At 37.7% G+C, this 24,877-nt stretch overlaps 1 protein-coding gene across 1 annotated transcript in view; it reads right to left on the bottom strand.

Annotated features, from left to right (window-relative positions):
- Positions 1-24,877, bottom strand: part of DMD (dystrophin) — a 1,831,916-nt gene that overhangs the window by 1,076,077 nt on the left and 730,962 nt on the right. Inside the window, exons 38-41 of the mRNA XM_087813416.1 lie at positions 18,876-18,998; positions 16,047-16,184; positions 13,234-13,386; positions 12,201-12,383 (exon numbers count right to left, since the gene is read on the bottom strand). Of these exons, the coding sequence (XP_087669542.1) occupies positions 12,201-12,383; positions 13,234-13,386; positions 16,047-16,184; positions 18,876-18,998 (597 nt within the window). The remainder of the gene's footprint in view (positions 1-12,200; positions 12,384-13,233; positions 13,387-16,046; positions 16,185-18,875; positions 18,999-24,877) is intronic.

Here is a 24,877-nt window from a genome sequence, read left to right as displayed (position 1 = left end):
GAGGAAAATACACTTGAATTAATTTTATTCATCTGTTCTAAAAATATGTTCCATACAATGAGAGTCTTAAGTAATCATTGAAGAATCAGAATGATTCGCAGATGGTGCGAGTGTTTTATTTTTAACCAGTTGTTTCGCACATGCTCAGAGGGGTATTTCCAACCCCACAGCAGAAGCCATCTAGGCGCCTTCCAGCTGGTGCTCCATATTTTGAAAGCAAATTTTGATTGGAGAAAATTACACTTTTTATTGTCGTGTTGCAAATGGAGGTCAAATTGCTGTGTATAAATTCTTGTACTTTTTCTCTCTTCATTGTATAAGTTATATTTATCAAATACCACATCTTTTGCATGATCGCTATGGATTCACCAATGGTATTTTACGTTTTGTGTTGTCTGGCTCCTAAGAGGCACTAGATAAATGTTTATTGAATGAAAGAAATACCAATTCAACGTATTCAAAATAAAAACTTGAGTTTCTACATAGATTCCCAGTAAGTGTATGGAATTCCGATTTCACTCAACCCTTATCACTATTAGGAGATTTTAATTTAAAAAGAATCAAAAGGGGAGACACTGATGTAATAAAACAGTGCCCAAAGCACAACCAAAGAAACGAGATGGACAAATCTCTTTAACTTAGTAATTAAAATTCAATCTTGATGTTGGAATCCTTACCCTTAATTTTCATGGGAACTCAGGCAACAGACAAATTTTAGTCTGTTTAGGTTCTTATCAGGACTAGAGACACTCTTAGTAAAGATCTAGTCGCGCTTATGTCCCTGGCCTCGCACAAACTGTGTTATCTCATAACAAAATAACCGATAGTCATAATTATTTCTAATGGACTAAGAGGAACTTGGCTTCACGGGCTTATTCACAATGAGAAGTAATAAACTGTTCCAAAATAGTTCTATCAAATGCAATTATTTTTCAAGTACTGTCATTCCAAGGAAGAGAATATTAATGTTAGTGAATCAAGTTACTTTGATGCCAAAAATGAGTTATATTTATTCAAATTTGACTAATAAATGACATAATAAAACTGCACATATCAGCAATGCATTAGACTCAACTTTATGTTTATGTTCATGAAATATATATCATTAATATATTTACCATCAATGTTTCCTAAACACTGCGCTAAATTTCCAGTTGATAGCGAAACTTGATACAGCATATTACTACGAGAAAGGTAACATTATTTTATGCCTATTTATATATTTGATACCGAATTGAGTTGTGACTGTAGTCCTTCACTGTCATTAATTCAGGAGATGAACGACAGGTAGAAGCATGTACCTATCACAGCCATGGCCTAACTGCGATGCCTGTGCACGCTAATATAAGCAGTGAATCAAGTTTAACATATTTACATTATATTTGAGTGGACTGGGCAATTTAAGCCAGCCATCAGAGGTAACATTTCCAAGGGGATATATTATATAAATCTTTTTTATAAAATGATGAATTTCTTTAAACTCACAAGAATATGAAATTGCTATTACATCTTATTTTGTAGATAGTAATGGCTTTGGACTGGAGAGATTCAGAGAAAACAAAGCCCTGTGTTAATATACTTGCTTACTATCTTTTGCCAATTCAATTAATGTTCTTAGATCTCGGTTTCCAGTTTGAATAATTTATTGCAATAGTTTATGTACTTTTCTCTATTTCAAAAATGTCATGCTCTATTCTTATCAGCTTAACAGGTATTCTAAAATTACTAACATACAGAATGAATTGTGCATGGTCTTCTTCTGAGCATTAAGAGGACCTTTCAATGATTTTATTCATGATTGATTGATTGATTCATTCATTCAACAAATCTATATCGTGTACCTACTACTTGCTAGTCTCTGCTTTTGGTTCTGAGGGCACAGCAGTGAAAACCAAAACAAAACAGGAGAATTCTTCAGTTTGGGAGCTTTCACCCCAGGGAAGGAGAGAGGCAATAAGATGAAGAGTGGAAGTATTTATAACATTCCTGGTAGTGCATTTTATGGAAGAAAATAAATGGGGAAGGGGTCGACACAGAGTGTGTGTGTGTGTGTGTGTGTGTGTGTGTGTGTGTGTGTGTGTGTGTGGAGAGAGCGAGAGAGACTCACTGAGAACCCTTTTGAGCACAGACTGGAAGGCGGAGATGGAGGGGCCATGGAGATACCTGGAAGAGGGTTGGAGGCACAGGGCAAGGGGAGTGTGCCAGACACGTTCAAGGGAGAGTGAAAAGGCCAATGGAGGGGACACAGTCAACAAGAGCTAAAGTATTAAGAGGTGAGGCCAGAAAGGTAACAAGGGGCCGGATCATATATCCCTTGGAATTCACGTAAGGACTTCGGATTTCACTTTAAAATAGATGGGAATCCATCAGGGCATCTTGATCCAATACAGACACTGGGTTTGTGTTTGCAAAGGACGCCTCTGCTTCTTGCGTCGAGAACGGGTCAAGGTCAGCGAGGGCAGGTTTGCACCAAAAGCTCTGAAAGGGGCGCGTTACCTCTGTAGGCCAGGAAGGAGAGGGGCCTGGTTATCAAAAAGGACTGGTCAGGAGCGAACCAGGAGCCTGAATGGAAAGAGCAAGGCAGGGAGTCCGGAGAAGAAAGGTAAGTGCCCCAGGCCTGGGCCCTGAGGCGAGGGGTTCCGAGCCACCTCCCTCTCCGCCCTGCCACTGACGGCCGACCTTCTAGTTCTGTTCTGTGCCCAGCACATAAATTAGACAGTTTTATACATAGCAAGTATTTCTTTAGTCTTTTCCACCTGTTTTGCATTTTATTTATGCATCATTTTTCCTTACATCTCAAATCTTGCATCTGGGGTCATTCTCCTGCTTAAAAACCACCCCTGAGGCGCATACATGCCATGGATTATTACATAGGCATTAAAAATGTTCACAGAATTTCTTTTTTCTGACATAGAAAGACATATGTCATAATGCTTGAGAACTGAATAAACACCAATACTGGCTAATTCTAAAACAAAACAAAACAAATAAAAAGCAAACAACAACCCTGAGGACTCTTTGGTGAGGCTCTCCTACTAGTAAACTCTCTCATTTTTTGTCTGTTCAAGAGATCTTTATTCTATGTCATTCTCCAAAGAAGACGTATGTGTGTGGGGGGCGGTGTTTATACAATGGAATATTATGCAGCAATAAAAAAAGAACAAACCTTGCCATTTGCAATAATATGGATAGATCTAGGAGTATTTTGCTAAGTGAAATAAGTCAGGCAGAGAAAGATAAATGCCATATGGTTTCACTTACATATGGAATCTAAAACTAAAAAAAAACAACAAAAAACCCACAAGCAAACAAAAATAGACTCATAGAAAAAGAGACCAAAGGGATAGTTACCTGAAGGCAGGGGGTGGGGGGGATAGGTGAAGAGGGGAAGGAGATACGGTCAATAATATTGTGATGAGTTTACATGGTGTCAAGTGATTATCAGAATTAGTGGGGTGATCCCATTGTAAGATATAAAAATGTGAAATCACTATATTGTACACCTGATACCATAGGATCTCACTTATATGTGGAATCTAATGAACAAAATAAACTGATGAACAGAATAGATCCAGAGACATGGAAGCATGGGACAGACTGGCAGCTGGCAGGGGAGGGGGAGGGGGGCTGGATGAAAGAAGGTGAAGGGAGTAGCCAGAGACCTTATATGCACAGCCCTGGGCACAGACGGCAGTGTGGCGGTGGCCAGGGGAGGGCGTGGAGGTGGGCAAAGGGGGGGGAATGGGGACACCTGTAATAATGCCAACAATGAAAATAAAGTTATAAAAGCTAATATAACCAACATAAGACTGTGCACCAATATTAGAAAAGAGAGTTTCTGTAAGCATAGCACGCCAGGTTCACAGGTGGCCCTTCTTGCATCGTTTTTGAAAATGTTATTCTACCACCTTCTGGCCTTTATCACTGCTCTAAAATCAGCTGCCACTGTACGTGTCACTGCTTTCCAGGTGATCCGTCTCTAGCTGCCTGTGAACTGTTCTCTTTGTGTTTGGCATTCCCTAAATTTGACCTCCTCACACCCTTTCTTACCCTTTCTTCTATATTTTCGTCTCTCTTTATGCACTTTAGGCAATTATTTTCTGTATCTTCCAATTTCCTCAATCTCATTTCTGTGAGATCTACTCTGATGCTTCACTTGTCCACTGAATTGTTCATTTCGGTTATTACATCTCTCAATTTCTAGAAGTTCCATTTGACTCGTTTCAAAACAAACTTCTTGATCATTAATTTTTATTGTCTCTTGTCCCTAATTCACACTTTTGATGCCAACTTTTACTGCTTTAAAAATATTAAACATATTTAGTTGACACTCTGTAGCAGATTAAGTCGCTATTTTCTGCCTTTGAGAGAGGGATTCTGCTGCTGGTTTCCTCGCGTGAAGCCATCTCAAGGCTAAACTTATGTTCCTAGAACTTTATCTGTGGGAATCAAAGCCTAATTTAAGAGGTGTTACACTAGGATATATTTGTATTTGCTTCTTTTAGGTACATGAAACACTACCAAGTCAGAAAAACTTCAATTTTTGGCTTTGGCCTTGTTAGGACACCCAGCAGTGTGAGCTCTGGACTCCAACACTGGTGCATACTGGCCAGTGGCCGTAATAAAAATAGTCTGTAACTTCTTCAGGCTCTTCTGGTGCTTCCTTCTCTCTCTTAATTCTATAAAAAAGGAGTAATTAGCTTTATCCTCTGGCTCAATATTTAGTCAAAGTGCCCTGGTAATGAGAAACTCAAGACATAAACCTAGGTTTTCTTATTCAGAGTATAAAAGTTATAATATCGAAGGTTTTCTAACAGGAGTGGAATCCACTTTATTTGTGTGTGTCTTTACAGTTTATGGAATCTACTTTACAAATAGTCGCCCAGTCTTAATTGTCCAATGGTAATACAATAGAATTTTGGAGGTTTGTGGCTGGATAAAAGAAATCTTATGTGAAAATTAAAATTGAATGGGGGGGATTGGAATGGATGAATTCCAATTAAATAAGCCATTCCTGTTGACATATGTGTGTGCCCTGTTTCTTTTACAAGGTATTTATATATTCTCTGTGTTTTGCAGATTTATTTTAATTCATCTTGGTTGAAATACCCAATGTATTTATTCAACTTGTGGGCTCGTGTTTTCTTTAAGTTCTGGGAAATTTTAGCCAGTATGCCAGAAATATTGTCTCAAGTATTCTCTCAGCCTCCGCTTTTTAAGTTATATTAGACATAAAGTTTCTTATTCTGTTCTCCGCTTGTCTTTTATATTTCCCGTATTTTTGTTTTACGTGGTGTTTTCTGATAATTTCACCATAATGACCTTCTAATTTTCTCTTTTTATTTATTTAATTATATATTTACTGCATATATTTAAGTTTTTTTTAATTTCAATTACTAGGCTTTGATTTCTACAAGTTTTTATTTTCATCATAAATACCTGTGCATTTTATAATGTTTTATAAATTAATGTTTATTTTATACTTTTATCTGTATAATTATTTTCAACATTTTTAAAGTACTCAATAGTTTTCTATAATTTCAAGTTCATGAGGTGCTAATTCTCTCACTCATTGTTAGATGACTGGGTCACAATGTAGTGTTTCTGCATGTGGGCTGTAATCTTTTGTTGTGAACTAATCTTCAATGTCTGTGTGTTTGTGGGACCCTCCCAAAAGACTGACTTATTGTATTACTCTGAGGGCGGACTCCAAGGATTTCACCAATCTGGGACCAATTTTATGTTAATTTCTCAATTCAAGGGTGTCGAGACTTGTGGCTCATGTAAAAATTCTAACCCCCCCCCCCCATTCAATTTTAATTTTCACATAAGGTTCCTTTTATCCAGCCACAATCCCTGGCAGATAAACTGAGTTTGTGAGTAGGATTTATCTAAACCCCCTTTGCATTCCAAGGGAAGCATTTGAAGGTTCTGCTTTCGGAGGCTCTTTTAAAAATTAATTTCTTTTTAACTGAATTTATTGGGAGATACTGGTTCACAAAACCATACAGGTTTCAAGCATACAACTCACCAAAACATCTGCGCACTGCACCCTGCACCCAGGCCCAAAGCAAAGTCTCTTTCTGTCCCCATTCCCCCCCTCTGCCCCCCTCCCCCTCCCCCCACTCCCCTTCCTTCTGGCTATCCTCACATTTATATCTGCGCAGTGGCATGTTATGTAAGGCCACATATTTTCTACTAAAAGGTCTTTAAAACTTTCTCCTAACTGTTAGGCCTTCAGTGCAGGTCCAGCATCATATGAGATGTGCTCAACCGGGGGAAGAGAGGTTCCATCATATATTCTGAGCTCAGCTATGTGTTTGAAACGGTATAAAAATGACATTTTATTCAGAATTCTCAGACATTTGAAATGAAGGATGAGGGAATCAGTCAGTCATCTTCCTGAAAGCTGATTCTAGCTGAACATACTCTATTTACTAAACAAACATTAAGCTGATTCGATTACATAACTAGAGACTAGAAAAAAATGCTACAGAAATGGCAATAAATATTATGATCACAAACAACCTAGAAAAACATAAAATCTTGACTTGTCTAATTTCTTTCTTAGTTCTCGTGATATGTTAATTACAAAATTGAAGCTGGGAAAAGAAAAATTCTATAAGCAGCTATCTCCTTGGTTCATTTTCTTTAGCAACCATTATTAGTCTTTTATATTCACAATTCTGTTTACTAAAGAACATTCTGTCTCTAACGAAGAATGTTATTTATGCTCCCAAATTCTCCAAGGATCTTGCATTGGCAGCTGACAATGCCTATTGTTATTCCAAGGCAAAGAAAAAAATCTGTGAGGCAATTATGAAAAAAATATGTTTCCCCTTATTTAAGTCTCAAAACTAATTGGTTACCATTATGTGATAGGAGAAAATAAACACCAAAAAACATGAATGACAGGCTATCAAATCTAGGTTCAGACATTGTTTTGGCAGGCAGCTCTGTGATTACTTTTCTTGTACTCTCTGTTTCATTTAAAACAAAAATCCAAAATAACAAAAGCATAATGGCAGTGATGCTTTCCCCATTTCCTTCTGAAGAACACTTGTTTTCCACAGCCACTCAAACAGGAATCCTATCATGAAGCTGAAGTGAAATTTCCCCCTTTGTACTGCAGCTATCCAGATGTGCAAGTCTGCAGAATCCATTCCCCTTGTAGAAAGTCATAATCACATTTGCATTTCAAAAGCCCTGAAAATTCTCAAGTAAGGAGACTTTGCTTAATCTAGTGTTTCTCAAACTTATTTGGACACTCAATATTTTTTTCTTTCTTTTAAATAATTCCCACAGTATTTTGGGAAGCTCTGAGATCAAGTTTGGTGTCTTCCATACCTTACATGTGTCCTTGGACAGATCTCATTAACTTAATTTTTCTTAATATAAAATGGCCATGAAAATATGACTTACTTGCGGGGGTTATTAGTGGGATCAAACTCGATGTGTGTGACAGCTCTTTGCAGATACAGAGTTCTATTCAAATTCAGACAATTTTTAAAAGTTAGTGGGAAATGTTTCATACTATAAAAGTGTTTTCATTTTACAAAATTATTCATTTAAAGACTAATTTATATAATACATTTATTGTGGCATTTAAAGTGAATCTACTGACCCAGGCCGGGTAGCTCAGCTGGTTACAGTGTCATCTGGATATCCCAAGGCTGCAGGTTCGATCCCTGGTCAGGGCACATGCAAAAAGCAACCAATGGCCAACTGATGAATGCATAAATAAGTGGACCAACAAGTCAAAGTTTCTCTCTCTTTCCTCTCTCTCTCTCTCTCCCCCCCTCCCTTCCTCTCTCTAAAATAAATCAATAAAGAAAAGTAAAATGAATCTACAAAGAAAATGTTCTTTCAATTTTTCAAGAACTTGTACATTGAGGAAATGTATACTTTTAATGTTAAGATACTTTATTCTAATTTACTTTGAGATAGTTAGTAAAAGCTATCCTTTGCAATACATCACCCTTCACCACCTCCATTTCAGGTTTCAAGGACTTTTTGTCTCTTCTCAGTACACACACTTCCAAAAGTAACTGCAATAAAACCTGCTGTTCTGAACGATTGTCTTCACTTCCCAATTGGCATGTATAATTATAAGGAGAATGAAATTATTTCTAAAAGAGAAAAAATACCTATTAAGTATTAGGTGTCTAGATGATACACCGAAGTTCCACTAAACGTTCATTGTTCCTAAATGGCAGCATGGCTAAGCTGAGTTATAAAACCTATGCAAAAACCTAGGCCAAAAATATTCCATGAAGAAACAATATGTGCAAAGGTCCTGAGATGGAAATGATCTTGGTGGATTTAAGTAGAGAACACTTTATGCCTCTCTGAGAGCAGAAAGGCAAAAAGGGAATGAAGCTGGCGTCAGAGGAGTGATGGGCAGGGCCCCAATTATGTAGAGGCTCAGAGGGTTTTGGTGAAAGGGAAATGGTCAGCACGGGCTACACAGAATTTCCCTTAGGCTCTAGGGGCTCTCTGCCTTCACCAGGGAGGAGAGTGTGGGTGGGAAAGGGCTGAAAGCAAGAATTAGGGGCTGCTGGGGCAACACGGGGGGAGGTGACCCTCCTGCAGTCTAGGGTTTCCACACTGCAGGCACTGAGAGGTGGGCCAGTGAAACATGACAGAGGCACGGGATTTGAAATGAATTACACGGATACTATAAGAGAAAAGAGGCCTCATGGGTGATGTCTAGGTTTATGACACTCAAAGAGCTGGGCAGGCGCCAACTTATGTAAGGGAGGAGATCAATTATTCCTGACTTGGCTACGTTATGTTTGAGATGCTTGTTAGTCCAAAATAAGAAGTTGAATGAGAGTTGTTGAATATATTATTTACCTGGACTTTGAAACTATAGGATATTCAGGGCAAGTCGAGTTGTATTTAGAAAAGGGGTATTTCTTTTCCTTCTACTACTAAGATTTTTTTTTTGTCTCTTAAAAATTTTACTGAATGTATTGCAGTGACATTGGTTAATAAAATTACATAACTTGGGTGTAAAATTTCTATAATACATCCTCTGCATAGTGTATTGTGCTCACTACCCAAAGTCAAGTCTCCGTCCATCACCATCTATTTGATTCCCTGTACCCTCTCCTACCTCCCCCACGGCCTTCCCCTCTGGTAATCACCATACTGCTATCTGTGTCTATGAGTTGTGGTTTTTGGGTTTTTGTGCTCACACAGCTCCGACATGGACATAGTCCCCAAAATGCACTACTTTTACACTGCCTAGCCTATATTTCTGAGGCTTTATCTCTGACATAGCAAATATTAATTCCTCATTTTACACTCAACTATCAAACGTTAAGCATTTTACAGTCCTGCCTACAGTCTTGAATGGCCACTGCTAGCATATGAAAGACTAACTGAAGATCAGTAAGTCCAATAAAGCCTAAAGTGTATAGCTAGAGAGAACAGAAAGGGGCATTTAAGAGAAAGATAGGAAAAAGAGAGAAGGCGCCTGCAGAGGGAGGTGAGGAATTTTGAAGCTATGGCCACCTGTGCTCCATCAGGGCCACTGTGGGGCTGTTTCAAATATAACTTCTGGTTAAGCTGTTTGCTTGTTTGGTATTGCAAATGGCCTCAGCGCAGAACAATTGGGAAAGGTGACTCTAACCAGTGGACGTGTGAAATCCATTTTTTAATAAATGTTAGTAATTGCTGAAATATAACGGACGTCGGATACATTTATCAGCCACCTATCATCTTTTAGGTCTAATTAAAACCTAAAGTCAAATATAATTGTTAAGATCGAATTGATTATGCTTCATACATATTGCTACTGCTTGTATTATCACGGAAAATCGAGACTTAACATACAGCCCAGCTGGCGGGGCTCAGCGGTTGAGCATCGACCTAGGATCTGGGAGATCGGGGTTCGGTTCCCGGTCAGGGCACAGGCCTGGTTGCGGGCTCCATCCCCAGCAGGGGGCGTGCGGGAGGCAGCCGGTCAGTGACTCTCATCATTGATGTTTCTCTCTCCCTCTCCCTCTCCCTTCCTCTCTCTGAAATCAATAAAGATTTTTTTTTTTAAAAAAAAGACTTAACATATAAATATTTTCCCCACCCTGGGCACCTTCTGAATTTTGAAACTTTCAGATATAAAATCAAGAAGAGCCCTCGCCGGTTTGCTCAGTGGTTAGAGCATCAGCGTGCGCACAGAAAGGCCTCGGGTGCGATTCGGACCAAGGGCATGTACCTCAGTTGCAGGCTCGATCCCCAGTCCCAGTCAGGGTGTGTGCGGGAGGCGACCAATCGATGTTTTTCTCTCTCTCCCTCTCCCCCTCCCTACCACTCTCTCTAAAAAAAATATTAATGGAAAAAATATCCTCCGGTGAGGGTTAACAAAACCAAAGAAGGAGAAGTAATGGTCTGTGGGAAAAAATGTATCCTGTTATTTTACTAGAAGTTATTTTTAAATTTTGATACTGGTTTACATATCCTTACTTTATTTCACCAAACATTATATTATTCTATTTTATACATATTGTTGATAGCCTATTATGTGTAATTACGTAATGACGTTTTAAGTCGGTTTTGTGGAGATTTTTGATCCTGTGTCTATTTAACTATAAAGTGTTGATAACTTACCTTTACCAGGTTGTAAAAAATTTTAATCCTGCATATAGAGTGTATCAATATTTGGGGGAAATTAGAATGGAGAAATTAGCAGTCAGGTAATTTGAAACAAAGGACTTCTCCCTGAATGATCCATTAAATCAAGGCAAAAATATTTTACTTGAATTTTCATTAGAATTGTCTTAATCTTTCAATTCTTTTTGCAACCACAGACACAGGCTTTCTTTTAGTGTAAGCTTGCGTGATTTATGGCATGTTATGCTCACAATATCTAATATGAGGAATAGGCAGAAAGTGCAGCCAACTGGAATTGTACTTCAAATGTAATATAGTTTAAATATATCTTATATTACTTCTTCCAATTTCTCAGAATATTCAGCTGCTACTAAATCCTAGGATACTGGATTTCATAGGAAAGAACGTATTCATGGATTTTTCTAACATGTAAAAAGAAGTCACAATAATATGAAGTATTTTCCCCCTTGGTTCCTAAGAAGTATTAACAAAATCATACGCTTACAGAGTTATGTTCATTGTCCTAGACCTATTTTCAAATATACCCCATATTAAATGGAATCAACAATATCACATAAGAAAGTTCCCCCCCAAAGTCTCATCTGTGCATCGAAACACATGAAATCGCCTTTACATAGGCCAATAGTGGTTGACTACCTGGTGGTTTCATATGATTCAACCTAACGTAATTATAGCGCCTTATTTTCCAGGCTCTGACATCCTGGTTCTGTGAGGAGCAGTCTCTTAGCCTAATTACAGAGTGGTGACCATTCCTCTTCACTTTACAATGTCTCACAATAGAATCAAAACATGTCTGTGTGAGAAAATCCCTACGATTTACATACCCTATTACAAATAAAGAGCTAAGAAGACCAACTTTCCGATCATCAATCGCCTTTTTAAAGAGAGAATCACAAATTTCCCAGCCAGCGGTTTGAAAGAAGAGCAGTGGTTTCTTTTTCTTTGGTTTGAGATATCTCAGTCGTCCTAATATTTAACACTTTTTCAATCTGCTATCAATTGGCAACCATCTTACTAGGCATCCATTTCTTCTAAGAAACCCTTTGACCCATTAAGTAGATAAGCCAGGCATGAGCACTAAACTACCTTTCTTTAAGTCACTGATATAAGGGCTTATGCAAGGTGATGTAAGAAGATGATTCACAAAAGGTTTATTATTTACCATGTATACATTAAGAAAGTAAAAGCAGCATGAGATGATCTCAGGAAAGCAATTTTTTGATTAGACACTGAAATAAAGTAAATGTATGATAGATTGACAAATTCACATTGCCAATGTTATGAAAACTGATGCAGCAAAAAGATGTCATTTTCAATTTTGATAGTAAGGGGGCTGCTTCCGATGATCTGTTAATTTATTATATTTTTCATCTGAAAAACTAACCGCTAGTGTTACAGAAGCCCAAGGCGAGGGGGGGAAGCTACCCGCTCTCAGGAGGGCATATTAGAAATTCGCAATTGCACCCCGACTTTGTCACGGGTTTTTGCTGTTGCTCTGTTAGTAGGCCTCTGTTATTAGAATAGCAGTTGCAAACACATACGTGGGTTTGCCAGTAACAACTCACAATTTGTGCAAAGTTGAGTCTTCGAAACTGAGCAAATTTGCTCTCAATTTCCCTCCAGCGATTGCTGAGCTGGATCTGGGTTGGCTCCACTGCCACTGCGGCCCCATCGGCAGCCAAGCCCTCCGCTTGCCTGCGCACTGCGTTCAGCTCCTGCTTCTTCGTCTGCAACTCGCGGTCAATCTCCTAGTGAGCAAAACCAATACAGGGCCCAGGGCAGTTAGCTAACCGCAGCGACCGGCCCGCAAGCAGCACACACTCCCCGCGCTTCCACAGGCCGTGGGCACTTCAGGGCCACTCCTCCGAATCTACGCATACGGAAGCCCTCACGGTCATCCTCACCCAAGGATCCGAACATTCGCTCGGCTGTCGCTTTAGATATTCGAATTAAGAAAATATTTAAGTTGCTCTAACTTTTTTTTTGGTTCCTTCCCTTCTCAATTCCTCTGCTGTTTTGGGGGTTGACCCAAATTGGAGTGATTATTTATTATTAGGGACCATCCATGTAGAATATAATTTAGAGGGGAAGTGAATCAATTTTTATTTCTTTTTTATAACGTTTTGGGGAACTCAACAGCGAATGAAGCAAAATAAAATGTAAAATAACAACAGAAAACAACATCTTCAGACAATATGCAAATAAATCTATAGAGATTGGACAATGATGTGTGAAGATGCTCTGGTGAAATGAATGTGCTAACATGAGAAGGAAGTCGTCCATATACCGATAAGTCATTTGCTCATCTGGAACAGAGATGCACAAAGTCAATTACAACTGCACCAGGAAACACATGACATTTCTTAATTCATTTTTACATTGTCTAAAAATAAAACAGTTTATTCATTCAACATTACGTCAGTTGAAAAACACTTAATACATTTACTAAAACGAAATACGATACAAAGAAATACATCAAATCAGAGAGAACACTAATAAACACCACATCAACGTTTTAAATATGATCCACACAGTTTAAGTTAAACAAAGAAAATGGTAGCAATAAAATCTAGGATTGACATTCTAAAACAACATTACCTTTATTTTCCTTTCATCTCTTGGTTCAGGTAGACTGGCTAATTTTTTTTCAATGTCATCCAAGCATTTCAGGAGATCATCAGCCTGCCTCTTGTACTGATACCACTGATGAGAAATTTCTAGAGCCTTTTTTCTTCTTTGAGACCTCAAATCCTGTTCATGGTGCAGATATTATTAAAATATCAATATATATATATAAAGAGAGAGAGTACACTTCTGGCTGTAGTTATTTAAAAATAATTTGAGCCCCTCACCTTTTTGTACAACTTTGCTTAAATTTCCTTTAAAATGCTAAACATACAAATAGGTGATCAAATTATGAATTTATGTGGCAGGACCCATGAAGCTAAGACACCTGAACAACCAACTTAAAATATTTTCTCTTGGCATGTTTAAACTTGATTAGAAATCCTGTTATGTTTAGTTGACTTAACGAGTCAATTAAATTGTCATGTAAACTATTTGAAAAAGTTTAATATGAACACCACCGAAGTAACTAGATACTTGTACAAACTTAAATTGGTATTTGACTTTTAAAACAGGTTAAAATTTTCTGAAATTTGTATCTTACACCCTGACTCCATACACAGAATTTTTAATTTTATTTAGCTAAGTGACTGCTTTCATGGTTTTCAAAAATCCCTGTAAAAAGTTTCATGGGCCATTAATATTTTATGATTAGAAATATAAAATCATCTCACTAATCAGATAAATTACTTCAAGCTATATATGGAGAAGTGTGAGAACGGTATTGCTGTGACTGTACATGAAAATGACAATGTCAATGTTATAAAAACGCTTTTTCTTTCGAGGCTTGCATGGCCGACTTCTTACTACATCAAACCATGCTCCAAATGCAAAATAATGCTTTCTTTTAAAAAGCAAAGAGAGAGTGCATGGTTTTCAATCGACCTGATGAGATAAAAAAGGGTGACTGATTTGATCAATCAACAATAGGGGGATCAGTCATCCTGCCCTGTGTCTTCCCCATCAATGGGATTTGCTGAAATGCCATTTTACGGCAACACGGGAATGTGAGGGCTCAGAATACAGCCTTCACTTCAGAGCATAGCAATTTGGGTTTCACGTACAGATTTAACTGGAGCAAAAGAAAATGACGAGTATCCAAGAACTGCTGAAATAGTCATTGTGTGGGGAAGGGTTTACCTTCTTTGAAATATTTATAAGGACCACAAGGAGAGCCATGGGGCGGGTTAACACAGTCACTGCACTGGGTGGTGCAGACCGGTTTGACAAGTGGAGATTTTCATTCAGTGCTTCTAGCACATATTTGCCACAATCGCCTAGATGTTGGTCCACCATTTTGTCTAAAACCGGGGATGCAAAATTTACTGCAGTTTACAGTTTTGGTTGAATTTCTAAACCTGTTGTGGAGGTTGGAAATGCCTGGGACGAGACAGATGGCATGCTGCTTTTTTCAAAGGTACCAAGATACAACCATATCTTTGCCAAGAGAAAGGGCGTGTGCTCATGAGATCTGAAACGCCTTTGATTTCCTCAGCGCAAGGTGATCTGCACTGTGTAAAGATATTTAGAGACATCATATAGATTTCTTTCCAGGTATGCCAGATAAACATTAAACACTGCTGCTCCGCAGCACACGTCTCGTCGTATGACCAGTGTAGACGCTTCGGAAAGCTTGGTCACAGTTGGAAGCGTGTGCGTTACACAGATTTCTGATTTTCTGAGCACACTGTGGCTTGCCCTTGCATTCCCTGGAGAAATAGGCCCTTTATATTTACTATATTTATCAGCAGTTACCTGCAGAACACCTGCCAGCCAATTAGACTCTCCTCGTGGATTACTCGCAGGCACAATATTGTGTAATTACTTTCTCAGCAGTGTTTATTTGGTTGTCTGGCTATATGGGAAAAGGTTTATACTCTTATTTGCATATAGAAAGCAGACTCCATCCACTTACTAGCTTGATCCACCTACACGGCTCACAGCTCTAAGAGAGTGATTTACAATGAGAAGTTCAGCTATTAACAGTGTTAGGGAATCAGCCATGCATGCAAATAGTGAACATTGCGAAGCACATAAAAAAGGGGTTATTACACAGAACTCTTCACATGTCCAGTTTCAGCTCAAGAACTTCCCAGATGTTACCATAGAAAAACCAATTCTCTATTCTGTCCCTGCACAAATCCCCCTGAATCCCAAGGGTACTTGAAGCAACACATTATCACTGGTTAGTAGGAGAGCACCAGTTCTTCAAGGAATTAAAATTATTTTTGAGGATTCCTACATAAATAAAATTAGACTCTTGCAGATGCTTAGTTAGCTGCAAAGAGTGACACTCGTGAAGGGAAAACGAAATTTACTGAAAAAAATCACGTAGAATCCCAGGCCTTACTAAACAAATATTAGGTTACCAAAAAAATTGGACCTACTCTAAATAAAATCACTGAAATACAGGCATCAGAAAGACCAAAAATATAGATTGGTTATTTTGGCAGTTAAGCAGGGTTTTCAAGACAAATGTAAAAATAACTCACAAAAATAAACTATAGTAGAAAATGAAATGTATAAATGCTATGCATGGTGCATTTTCATAGCTTTTCTACTCAGCCAAAACCGTCTAAGCAAAAAAAACTCAAAAATTTTAAGCAACACATCTTTCAAAACCAAAGACACCACTCAAAAATGTTAAATAAAGCACACACATTGAACAGGAAAAAAAAGTATTTCTGGTAAGATTCTGCATGAGACTTTATTTATGCACAATATATTTTACCCTACATATGAAAAGAAACCACAGGCAAGGTATATTATAATTTTAGCTCTAATACCTTGAGAGCATTATGTTTTGTCTGTAACAGCTGCTGTTTTATCTTTATTTCCTCTCGCTTTCTCTCATCTGTGATTCTTTGTTGTAAGTTGTCTCCTCTTTGCAACAATTCTTTTACAGTACCCTCATTGTCTTCACTCTGATTAGAAACAACAAGTACAGTCTTCATTTGGGTTTTTAAAAAGCTGTACATCGTTAACAGAGATAATAAAACATGTTATTTAAACACACACAAAAATCCAATTTGAAACTCTCAGGGAATGTTATTGTAAGATACTGTGCTCATAGCTTTTCTTTTATATGTTGTACTTTAACTTTTAAAAGAAGTAAGCTCCCTCCGGTCTAGTTCAAAAGGGCCCCCTTGAGAAGGGGCATATGCAGGCATTTGGGGGAGTGAGGTACTTTATCGCTTCAGACAAGCCCTGAATTGGGGCGAAAGCATTCTTTTGGCTTTTAATTTCAGTATATTTTTAGAAATATAAAAAGTTTGGAGAAGTAAACTAAACTTGTCCTTTATAATGTTAACTAATCCATATAGGAATATGCACGTGCATGTGTGAGTGTGAGATGGCAACAAATCTTACAGTTTTAACACACTCACTTTTAAGCGAAAATATTTTGTTTAAATGTATACTAATTTCTAATAATCTCTGCTTTAAATAACCTAAATGCCCAAATTTATGCCAAATATTATTAGGGCATTAGTAAAAAATGATGTGTTAAATTGCTGTCAAATGTTGCAAATCATTTCTAAAAATATGTTATGTGTGCATGTTATTTTTAAAGAAATACAATCAAATAAGTGTTAAAATATGGATCAGAAAATGGCTTTAAACATTTTTGATATGCATTTTGCATTCTAGACTCCAAGAAATATTTTTACTTTATGTACTTTAAATTGAAATTATTTCTGTAAGTGCTGGCCTACTATACTAGCATATGTGACCATGTAATTTTTCAAGTCTAGTTTCTTATCTTTCTTTTAACTCAATATATGGAAACTTTCTATCAAGGAGGTTTACCCTGCAATGGTATCCAAGGTAACCTGATGAGCTAAGAATTACAAATATTAGACGATTTCTTAAGTGTCACATGTATGTGTGTGTGTATCAGATGTCACTATTCACGGTATCAGATGTCACATTTTCAAATCTAAGTGCATATTTAAACTTCCACACCCAACCCAGGCACTGTTCTTCTTTCAAAATAAATGGGATTTTTATCTGAGATTTGGCAGTTACTGGTACATTGAAATAATGTAACACAGACATACAGGGTGGGGCAAAAGTAGGTCTACAGTTGTGAGTACACAACACACAGGGTTTATTTCTGTATTATTATTTATTCTTGTATTGTTTTCCATATGAACTATAAACCTACTTCTGCCCACCCCTGTATATTTACAGCATGTAAAAGACCTTACTCATTTTAATATGTCTTCAAAAAGTCTACAGCATTTCCTAGGGCTGCGGACAAAACCAACAAGACAAAAGCCCACTTCGCTTCTTCCCCTGCACCTGGCGAGGGCCACCGGGCAGAGGCGGCGACAACCCGGGGATGGCAGCCCTCCTGCCCGCTCTGGGCCCCTGGTTTCTTCTCTGCCACGGGGGAGAGAGCTGAAGCCCAGCATCTTGGGAAGCCTCTGCTCGAACGGCCAAGGCCACAGCCCCTCAAGCTCACTGATTCAGGCAGCTCCCGGGAGTCAGAACTGACCCGAGTGGGAACTGAAATTGGTAGGGCCCGGCTGGTGTGGCTCAGGGGTTGAGCCTTGACCTAGGACCCAGGCGATCGGGGTTGGATTCCCGGTCAGGGCACAGGCCCGGGTTTCGGGCTTGATCCCCAGCAGGGGGCGTGCGGGAGGCAGCCGGTCAATGACTCTCATCATTGATGTTTCTATCTCTCCCTTCCTCTCTCTGAAATCAATAAAGATAGATTTAAAAAAAAAAAGAAAAAAGAAATTGGTGAGAAGAGTTCTCCCAGTGCTTCACATGCCTACTGCCTAGAATTTCTATACCGCCTTTGGATGTCATTTCCAAGCACTAAGTCTCTAGCATCAATGCCTGTCACAAATCTCTAGCATAATATGTGTAAATGCTAAGAATGTCATACAGGTGATAGCTGTGAAAGAAGGGAAAGGAAACGGTGAAAAGAGGGTGGGGGGGGAGAAAAGTCAGTGAAAAGGGATGTGACACAGAAATACTCAAGTCAGAGAATAGAAAAGTCATTTTGAAATTAATCGGGGTTGAATAAGGGTGTTACCAGCTTGGGAAGAGCCCGCATGGTTACGCTTTTTTACTCCCATGAAATAAGCAGCATAAACTTGTGTGTATTTTAGACATACGCTGTGCTATTTATTCACCTTTTTGGTGAAGCCACTCGTGGTAAGCTTTAATAAACAAATGTTTATATTGTATGTAATTGCCCCTTCTCTGAAATAAATGTTCTATTTCCAAAAACATGACTGACACAAAATACCAGCCATCAATGATAGTTGTTTCTTGTTAAATTTCCAGATTGTTTTCTGATTTGACTCTTTTTTCCCCATTCCATTTTCCCCCCCTGAGTTTGAAAAGAGTACAGGTCAAAGCGGAATTGCTGAGCTATTTCTTAGAACCTGTTGGTGCTCCTACATGGCCAGCCTACAGTACTTTGGCATTCACAATAAAAGCTCAACGAGAATACTTTGTGTGTGTGATACATCATTGGAATCCCAAAATATGCAAGGTATGGCCTGATGATGTCGTTGGCAGCTCGAGTTATGTGATTTCTTTCCAAATATTTATTCATTTTCACTCCTAGTTCATTCACACTTTTATCACAACCAATTTACCATATCTTTATTGAAGTCTTCCTCTTTCAGATTCACCCCCTGCTGAATTTCAGCCTCCAGTGGTTCAAGCAATTTTTGTATATCTGAGTTAAACTGCTCCAATTCCTTCAAAGGAATGGAGGCCTAAAAAAAAAAGATAGTGCTAATTTAAATTAAAATTACTTTTTATTAGAAACATAAACCAAAAAAATACATTTGTTCAACCTCCTGTTGCTAAAATAATGACATGCATTATGTTTCCATATTACACTTTATGAAACTTTTGAAATACGCTGGGGAAAGTACCTGCGGATGCAAATAAAGACAAGCATTTAACATTATCAGAGCTGAACACACATGCAAGACAATGCAATTCATCATTTTGTTTGTTCAACAAAAGTCAATTTCCATATATTTGACTGGGCTAATTGTTAATATTCTCAAGTAGAATTTGACCCTATTTTAAATATTCTGATATAAATACCATTTGGGCAAATGTGCCGTATCAGAAATTGCCTCATTCATCAAATAACAGTAGCCTTAGGTGGAAATGCAGAATTGTCTCCTTATTCTCAGAAAAAGTACATGACAATCTGCTCAGATACTTCAAATGACATTTTTAGCATGGAGAAATTGACAGGCATGTTCTCATAAGACAAACAATGCCATTAACTTGCCTTAGAAATGCTTTCTTTGGTAGCACAACAAATTCAAATGAATGAGACCAGAATATTTCACATAAAAAGGCCTGAATTATATGTTTTCCAACCTCACAAACATCACAGGTTCTGTAATTTTAAAATTCATAAGGAGCAGAGTCTCAAACAACTTTAAAATACCTTGGTCTTCTACAGAAACCACTTGAAGAGGACTGACGAATGATAATGTATTGAAAATCAAATACATACTCAAAACAGTAGGCAATATTTAATTATCAAAGTTCAAACAGTGAATAAAATATTCTATTGATTTTTACTCTGTGCTCAATTTCTTTGCATTTAAACGCTAGAAAATATTTTATACTTGATAGCTTTTTATACTCATAGATGACATGTAGAAATGTAATTTTCTAATAGAGCTAAACATTTTCCATTTGTAAAACCAATTCAGGAACGACCCCCAGTGTCCTGTGCCAGGATGGCTGCATTCCCCAAGCTTGGTCCCACCGATTCTCCCCATCGCATGCCCAGCCACAATCTTTCTTTATTAGACAGAGGACAGTAAGGATGCGAGTTCAAGGAAGAAACAAATATTTAAAGGTACTTAGTTACTAATAAAAAAGTGAATGATCAAAAGCTTTTTACCAGGACATGATTCTCACATGTGATATGAAAAAATACTTTTCTTCTAGGCATTCTACGTATGCCAGAAAGGACGCATGGGCCCTCTTTTCAAATGACTGATTTTCTGTACTTGTTTTTAAATCCTAATGATCATTTGTAATTTGAAATATCATATTAGGTTCTTGAACCAGGACAGAATAGTATTTTAAACATGCTTAAAGGGTGTTTCAACGTCCCTTTAATTGATGTGCTTCTAAATTTAAAAATCCTATCGTGTTCAAAGTATTATAAAAGTAAAAAGATTAACAGCTTTCAGAATAATAACTACACGAAAATAATGTAGTGGTATTTTACGTTACTGAATTGATACTCACATTTGCTAATATTTAATAAGAGCAACCACAGTGTTCTATATTCTGTACAGTTTTGTGCTTTTTGATGACAATGTTTAAAGTAACTTTTATTGGCTACTTGGATGTCAAAACAACATGGATCCAGTTGCTTGTTTTTTGTTTTACTCGTACACCCGCTTCCCCTCTTAGCTCCTCTCTCCACATACTCAAATACAGCAGCTTCGAAGGCTCAGGGCTTGGGCTTCTGTGCCTCTTTCTCAATTCTCCTTCCCTAATAAATCGTATCATCTTCTAAACTTTAACCATAACTTTCATAATATCTCCCAAATATTCATATTTAACGGTGACCTCACTTTTGAATTCCAGTCTAAATTCTCCAATAGCCAGCTGATTTCTCACTTGAAATTCAACGTATCTAGAAATGAGCTCATTACCATTGTGCCAAACTGCTTGCAACACCAACTTCCCACGCCGTGTTAATAGGTGACCATTTTTCTCAGTCACTCAGGCTTAAAACGTGTGTTGTGTCATTTTTCAACACTTTACCCTAATGTCCAATGAATACCTAGTAACTGCCAGTTCGTTCACCATGGTCCACTTGCTTCCTGTTCCCAGAGATACCATTCCTGCCCTCCTCACCCAGGAGCTACGACAATGACATCCTTACAGGGGCACAGTCTCCTTCCCACCTCACCACGTCCACCCTGGGCACCGGGATCAGGTTAGTACACTCCCCAAACATGACTTCCATTCCGTTATCTCTCTGCTCAAATACACAAGCGGGACAGAGTCCAAAATCCAGCACGACAGTCAAGCCTTCCCCTAGTCTTGCCCCAAGGACCTTTCTAGACTTCGATGAGGACTCCTAGGGCTGGCCTTCCTTGCAAGTCCATTGGTGAGCTCCCGTTATCCCTCCCTCAATGTCCTCAGAATGCTCCTCGTGTCCTGGCGAAGAGCCTAAGCTCCTAAATGACAACGCCCGGATTGAATCTGAGTCCCACCAGCTGAGGGAACCAGGACAAGTGATTTGTTCTCCTTGAGCCTCAGGTTGCTTATCTGTAACACAGTAAGAGCATCCACCTCATAGGCTTGTTATGAGGATCGGCTATGTTAGAATGCTGTCTGATATATCGTAAATGCTCAATAAGTGCTGGTTATTATTTCCTCTCAAACTTTATGCATCCATCTGACATATAATAAATGCTCAATAATTACTGGCTCTTCCTGTTTCCTGTCAAAATCAGACCCCTCCGTTGCCTCAGTTCAAGACTTCCTTTTTCGAAAACATACTGCTTATAAAGGACAAAATAAATGCATGTTGACATGGTGTTTTTATTTTAGCAAGGCATTCGGCAAGCTCATGAAATTCTAATGGTGAACGTGGAGAAATGAACACTCCAGTTCGGGAAAGTTGTGTCATTCCGAACAACAAAAACTGCTGATTAAGTAGCCTCATCAATGGAGAGGGCGGGCTCAAAGAGGACGCCACGGGGCTGTGCACTGCGCAGTATTTTCAACAGGCATTATTTGGAGAAACGAAAAGCATGCAAAAACCACCACCACAAAGTAAGAGGAATGAGTTCCATGAGCACCCCGTGAAGATGAGGAGTCTGTCTGTTTTGTTCAACCTAGAGCCATTCCTGGTGCGTACTATGCACGCATGAGTGAATATTTTTAAGTGTAGATGGCATGTGATACTATATAATTATATCATTTTCAGGTGTACAATACAGTGATTTTCTGAAAAACTAAGTGAATAAAAATAAGCATTCCAAGGAGCTCTTGAATGATCTAGAATTTGAAGTAACATAATTCCCACTGTATAAAACTGAAAAGACCTGAATGTTAAGCACTTCATGTGTGGATGTATATTAATTTCTGGCCAAATGCTAGGAACAACATGATACCAGCTGGTACAAAAATAATATAAGCAAATAGAAAGAGACTTTGGGAAACACTACCACAAAATGAGTAACTAATTATTCAAGCAAGATCGTGTAAACTTAGATTTCATTAGGAGTATGCTTAGAGTCCAGATTCCCTGATCAAAGCCTACTGTGCATTTGTTAAAAAGGTCACTATGCAGATTGGGGATCTGAATTAATCTCTGTGGTTCCAAAGTGAGCAACCAGAATCAATGAATAGAAATTAATTGGAGCCTGAAATTTTGTTTACTATAGGAACAATTGATTAATGTTGCAAATGTGGTTTTTTTCCTTTTTAAAAGCACTATTTTTAAAGTAATGAGTTTTTCAATGCTGAAAGTATACAATTAGAGGCAGAATGATGATGTATCAGCGTCCGTGTTAGAAACGAGGCACTTTTCACATAAATACTTCCCTGAAATTTAATCAACTTATAGGAAATTCTTTCCTCTGAATTCAAAGAATTTTGTTTATCTATAGCAGTGCAGCTAAACAGAAATATAATGTGAGCCATATATGTAATTTTAAATGTTCTATTTTCTATATTACAGATTAAAAATATGGAATTAGTTATATTTTACCGAACCAATACATCCAAAATATTATCAAATAAACATATAACCAATATAAATTAACAAAATATTTTGCATTTACTTTTTCATATTAATATTTCAAAGTCCACTATGTGTTTTATACTTACAGTACATCTTAATTTGAGTAGCCACAATTCAAACACTCAATGGCCATATGTGGTTTGTGGCTACCTTATTAGACAGTACATATTGACAGTAACTATCATAACCACGACACTGAAAAGTGCCAACAGCTCATTATGAGTATGAAATATGTCACAGGAGTAATGTCTTACTAATAATAGTCAAAACACTAATGTTGTATTTAGTAAATTCTAGTGGATTTAGATAATTTGTATAATGTCCATCTCATTCACTTGCATTCTGATTTGTTTTCTGAGAGGAATTTTCAGGAAGCCATCTGGAAATAGAAAAGCTTATGGGAATGGGTTTGACATGTCACATCAGGAGTCTATTTCTCACTTACGTTCAATCCTAGGTTGTGCTGCAGTATCTTACATATTTGAAGATAATGTCATTTGGCTTTCAAGGATTTATGCTTTGAATCACCAGTAGATTTTATAATCCTTGAAGCGGGGAATATATCTTACACTACTCTGTATTTTTCATAACAAATATAATTATTTTCTTTTGTACAGAAAAGGAGCTTATTATACAAATTATGAGTTTTAGACCATCCAATATATTAACTAAATTAACCAGTGACCAATTTTATAACCAAAATAACCATAACTACTCAATCCAATTATTTTGGCTATGCTACTGGCCTCTCAGATCAGCCATTTGACATCTGTGTGATTAATATTCTTTGTTCAAACACAAGGAGTTGGCAAAATTCATGCCTTTCTTAAGACTCACTGGTTCACCATGAGGTCATGACAATTCTAATATGAAAGGCAGATTAACTGAAGAACTTATATGCAAACATGCATAACCCATGGACATAGACAATAGTGTGGTGAAGGCCTGAGGGGGGATGAGGGGGGTGCAGGGGGTCAATGGGAAGAAAAGGGGACATCTGTAATACTTTCAACAATAAAGATAAATTTAAAAATAATAATAATTTAAAAAAAAAAGGTGCTTTCCTGGCCAAGAAAATTTTATATATCATTCCTTGGTCTTCACTGTCATTGTAATTTGCAATTCTTATGAAACTTTATAAAAGAAATGCATATAAGCAAGAATCCATATTAATAGCTCACTCTTGAGTCAAACCCAAGTTTAAGACATATACAGTATATAATGCTGGCCTTTTCAATTCAGAATTATAGTAAATTATTTAAAGAAGCTGAAATCAATGGTGGATAAATCATCTTAATTATTGTGTGAATTACTTCCACTGACTTTAAAGAAAATACATGACCACAGAACTGGAATCACAATGAAATCACACAGTGTTAGACAGTGCACACAAGGTAGGTTTTAGAATACACAGAAAAGAGTTAAACAAAAGTTATACTACCATAGGAGGAAGTATGAACCAGGCATAGGTTTTATAGCTTAATTGTTTTACTTACCTTGCCATCTTAAAAGCTTTAGCATGACTATGTAGTCATATGAAATACAAATAAAGTAAAACATAGGGAGGTTTAATAATCAAAGAGAGAAAGAAACGGACACAAAAGAAAGAAGAGACAGAGAAACTGAGAAAGACAACACTTTGTTTTCCTTGACTTTTTAATGTTTCAGATTGCTGAACAGCTCTTAGTTGTGCTTTGCTGTGTGCTTTAGGATTAATGAAGTTTAAGGCTTTGATAAAGTTTTAGCATTAAAGGTGACTTATATAACAAGTTAACAAACAGTAACAGGCTGATAAGAGCAAATTCAATTACAAATAGGTTCACTGTAAATTGGAAGCATTCAAATGTA

Source organism: Miniopterus natalensis, chromosome X (assembly GCF_054644295.1).
Source record: "Miniopterus natalensis isolate mMinNat1 chromosome X, mMinNat1.hap1, whole genome shotgun sequence".
NCBI classification, from domain to species: domain Eukaryota; kingdom Metazoa; phylum Chordata; class Mammalia; order Chiroptera; family Miniopteridae; genus Miniopterus; species Miniopterus natalensis.
Note: the sequence above shows the minus strand (reverse complement) of the source record. Positions and strands in the feature narration are given on the sequence as shown.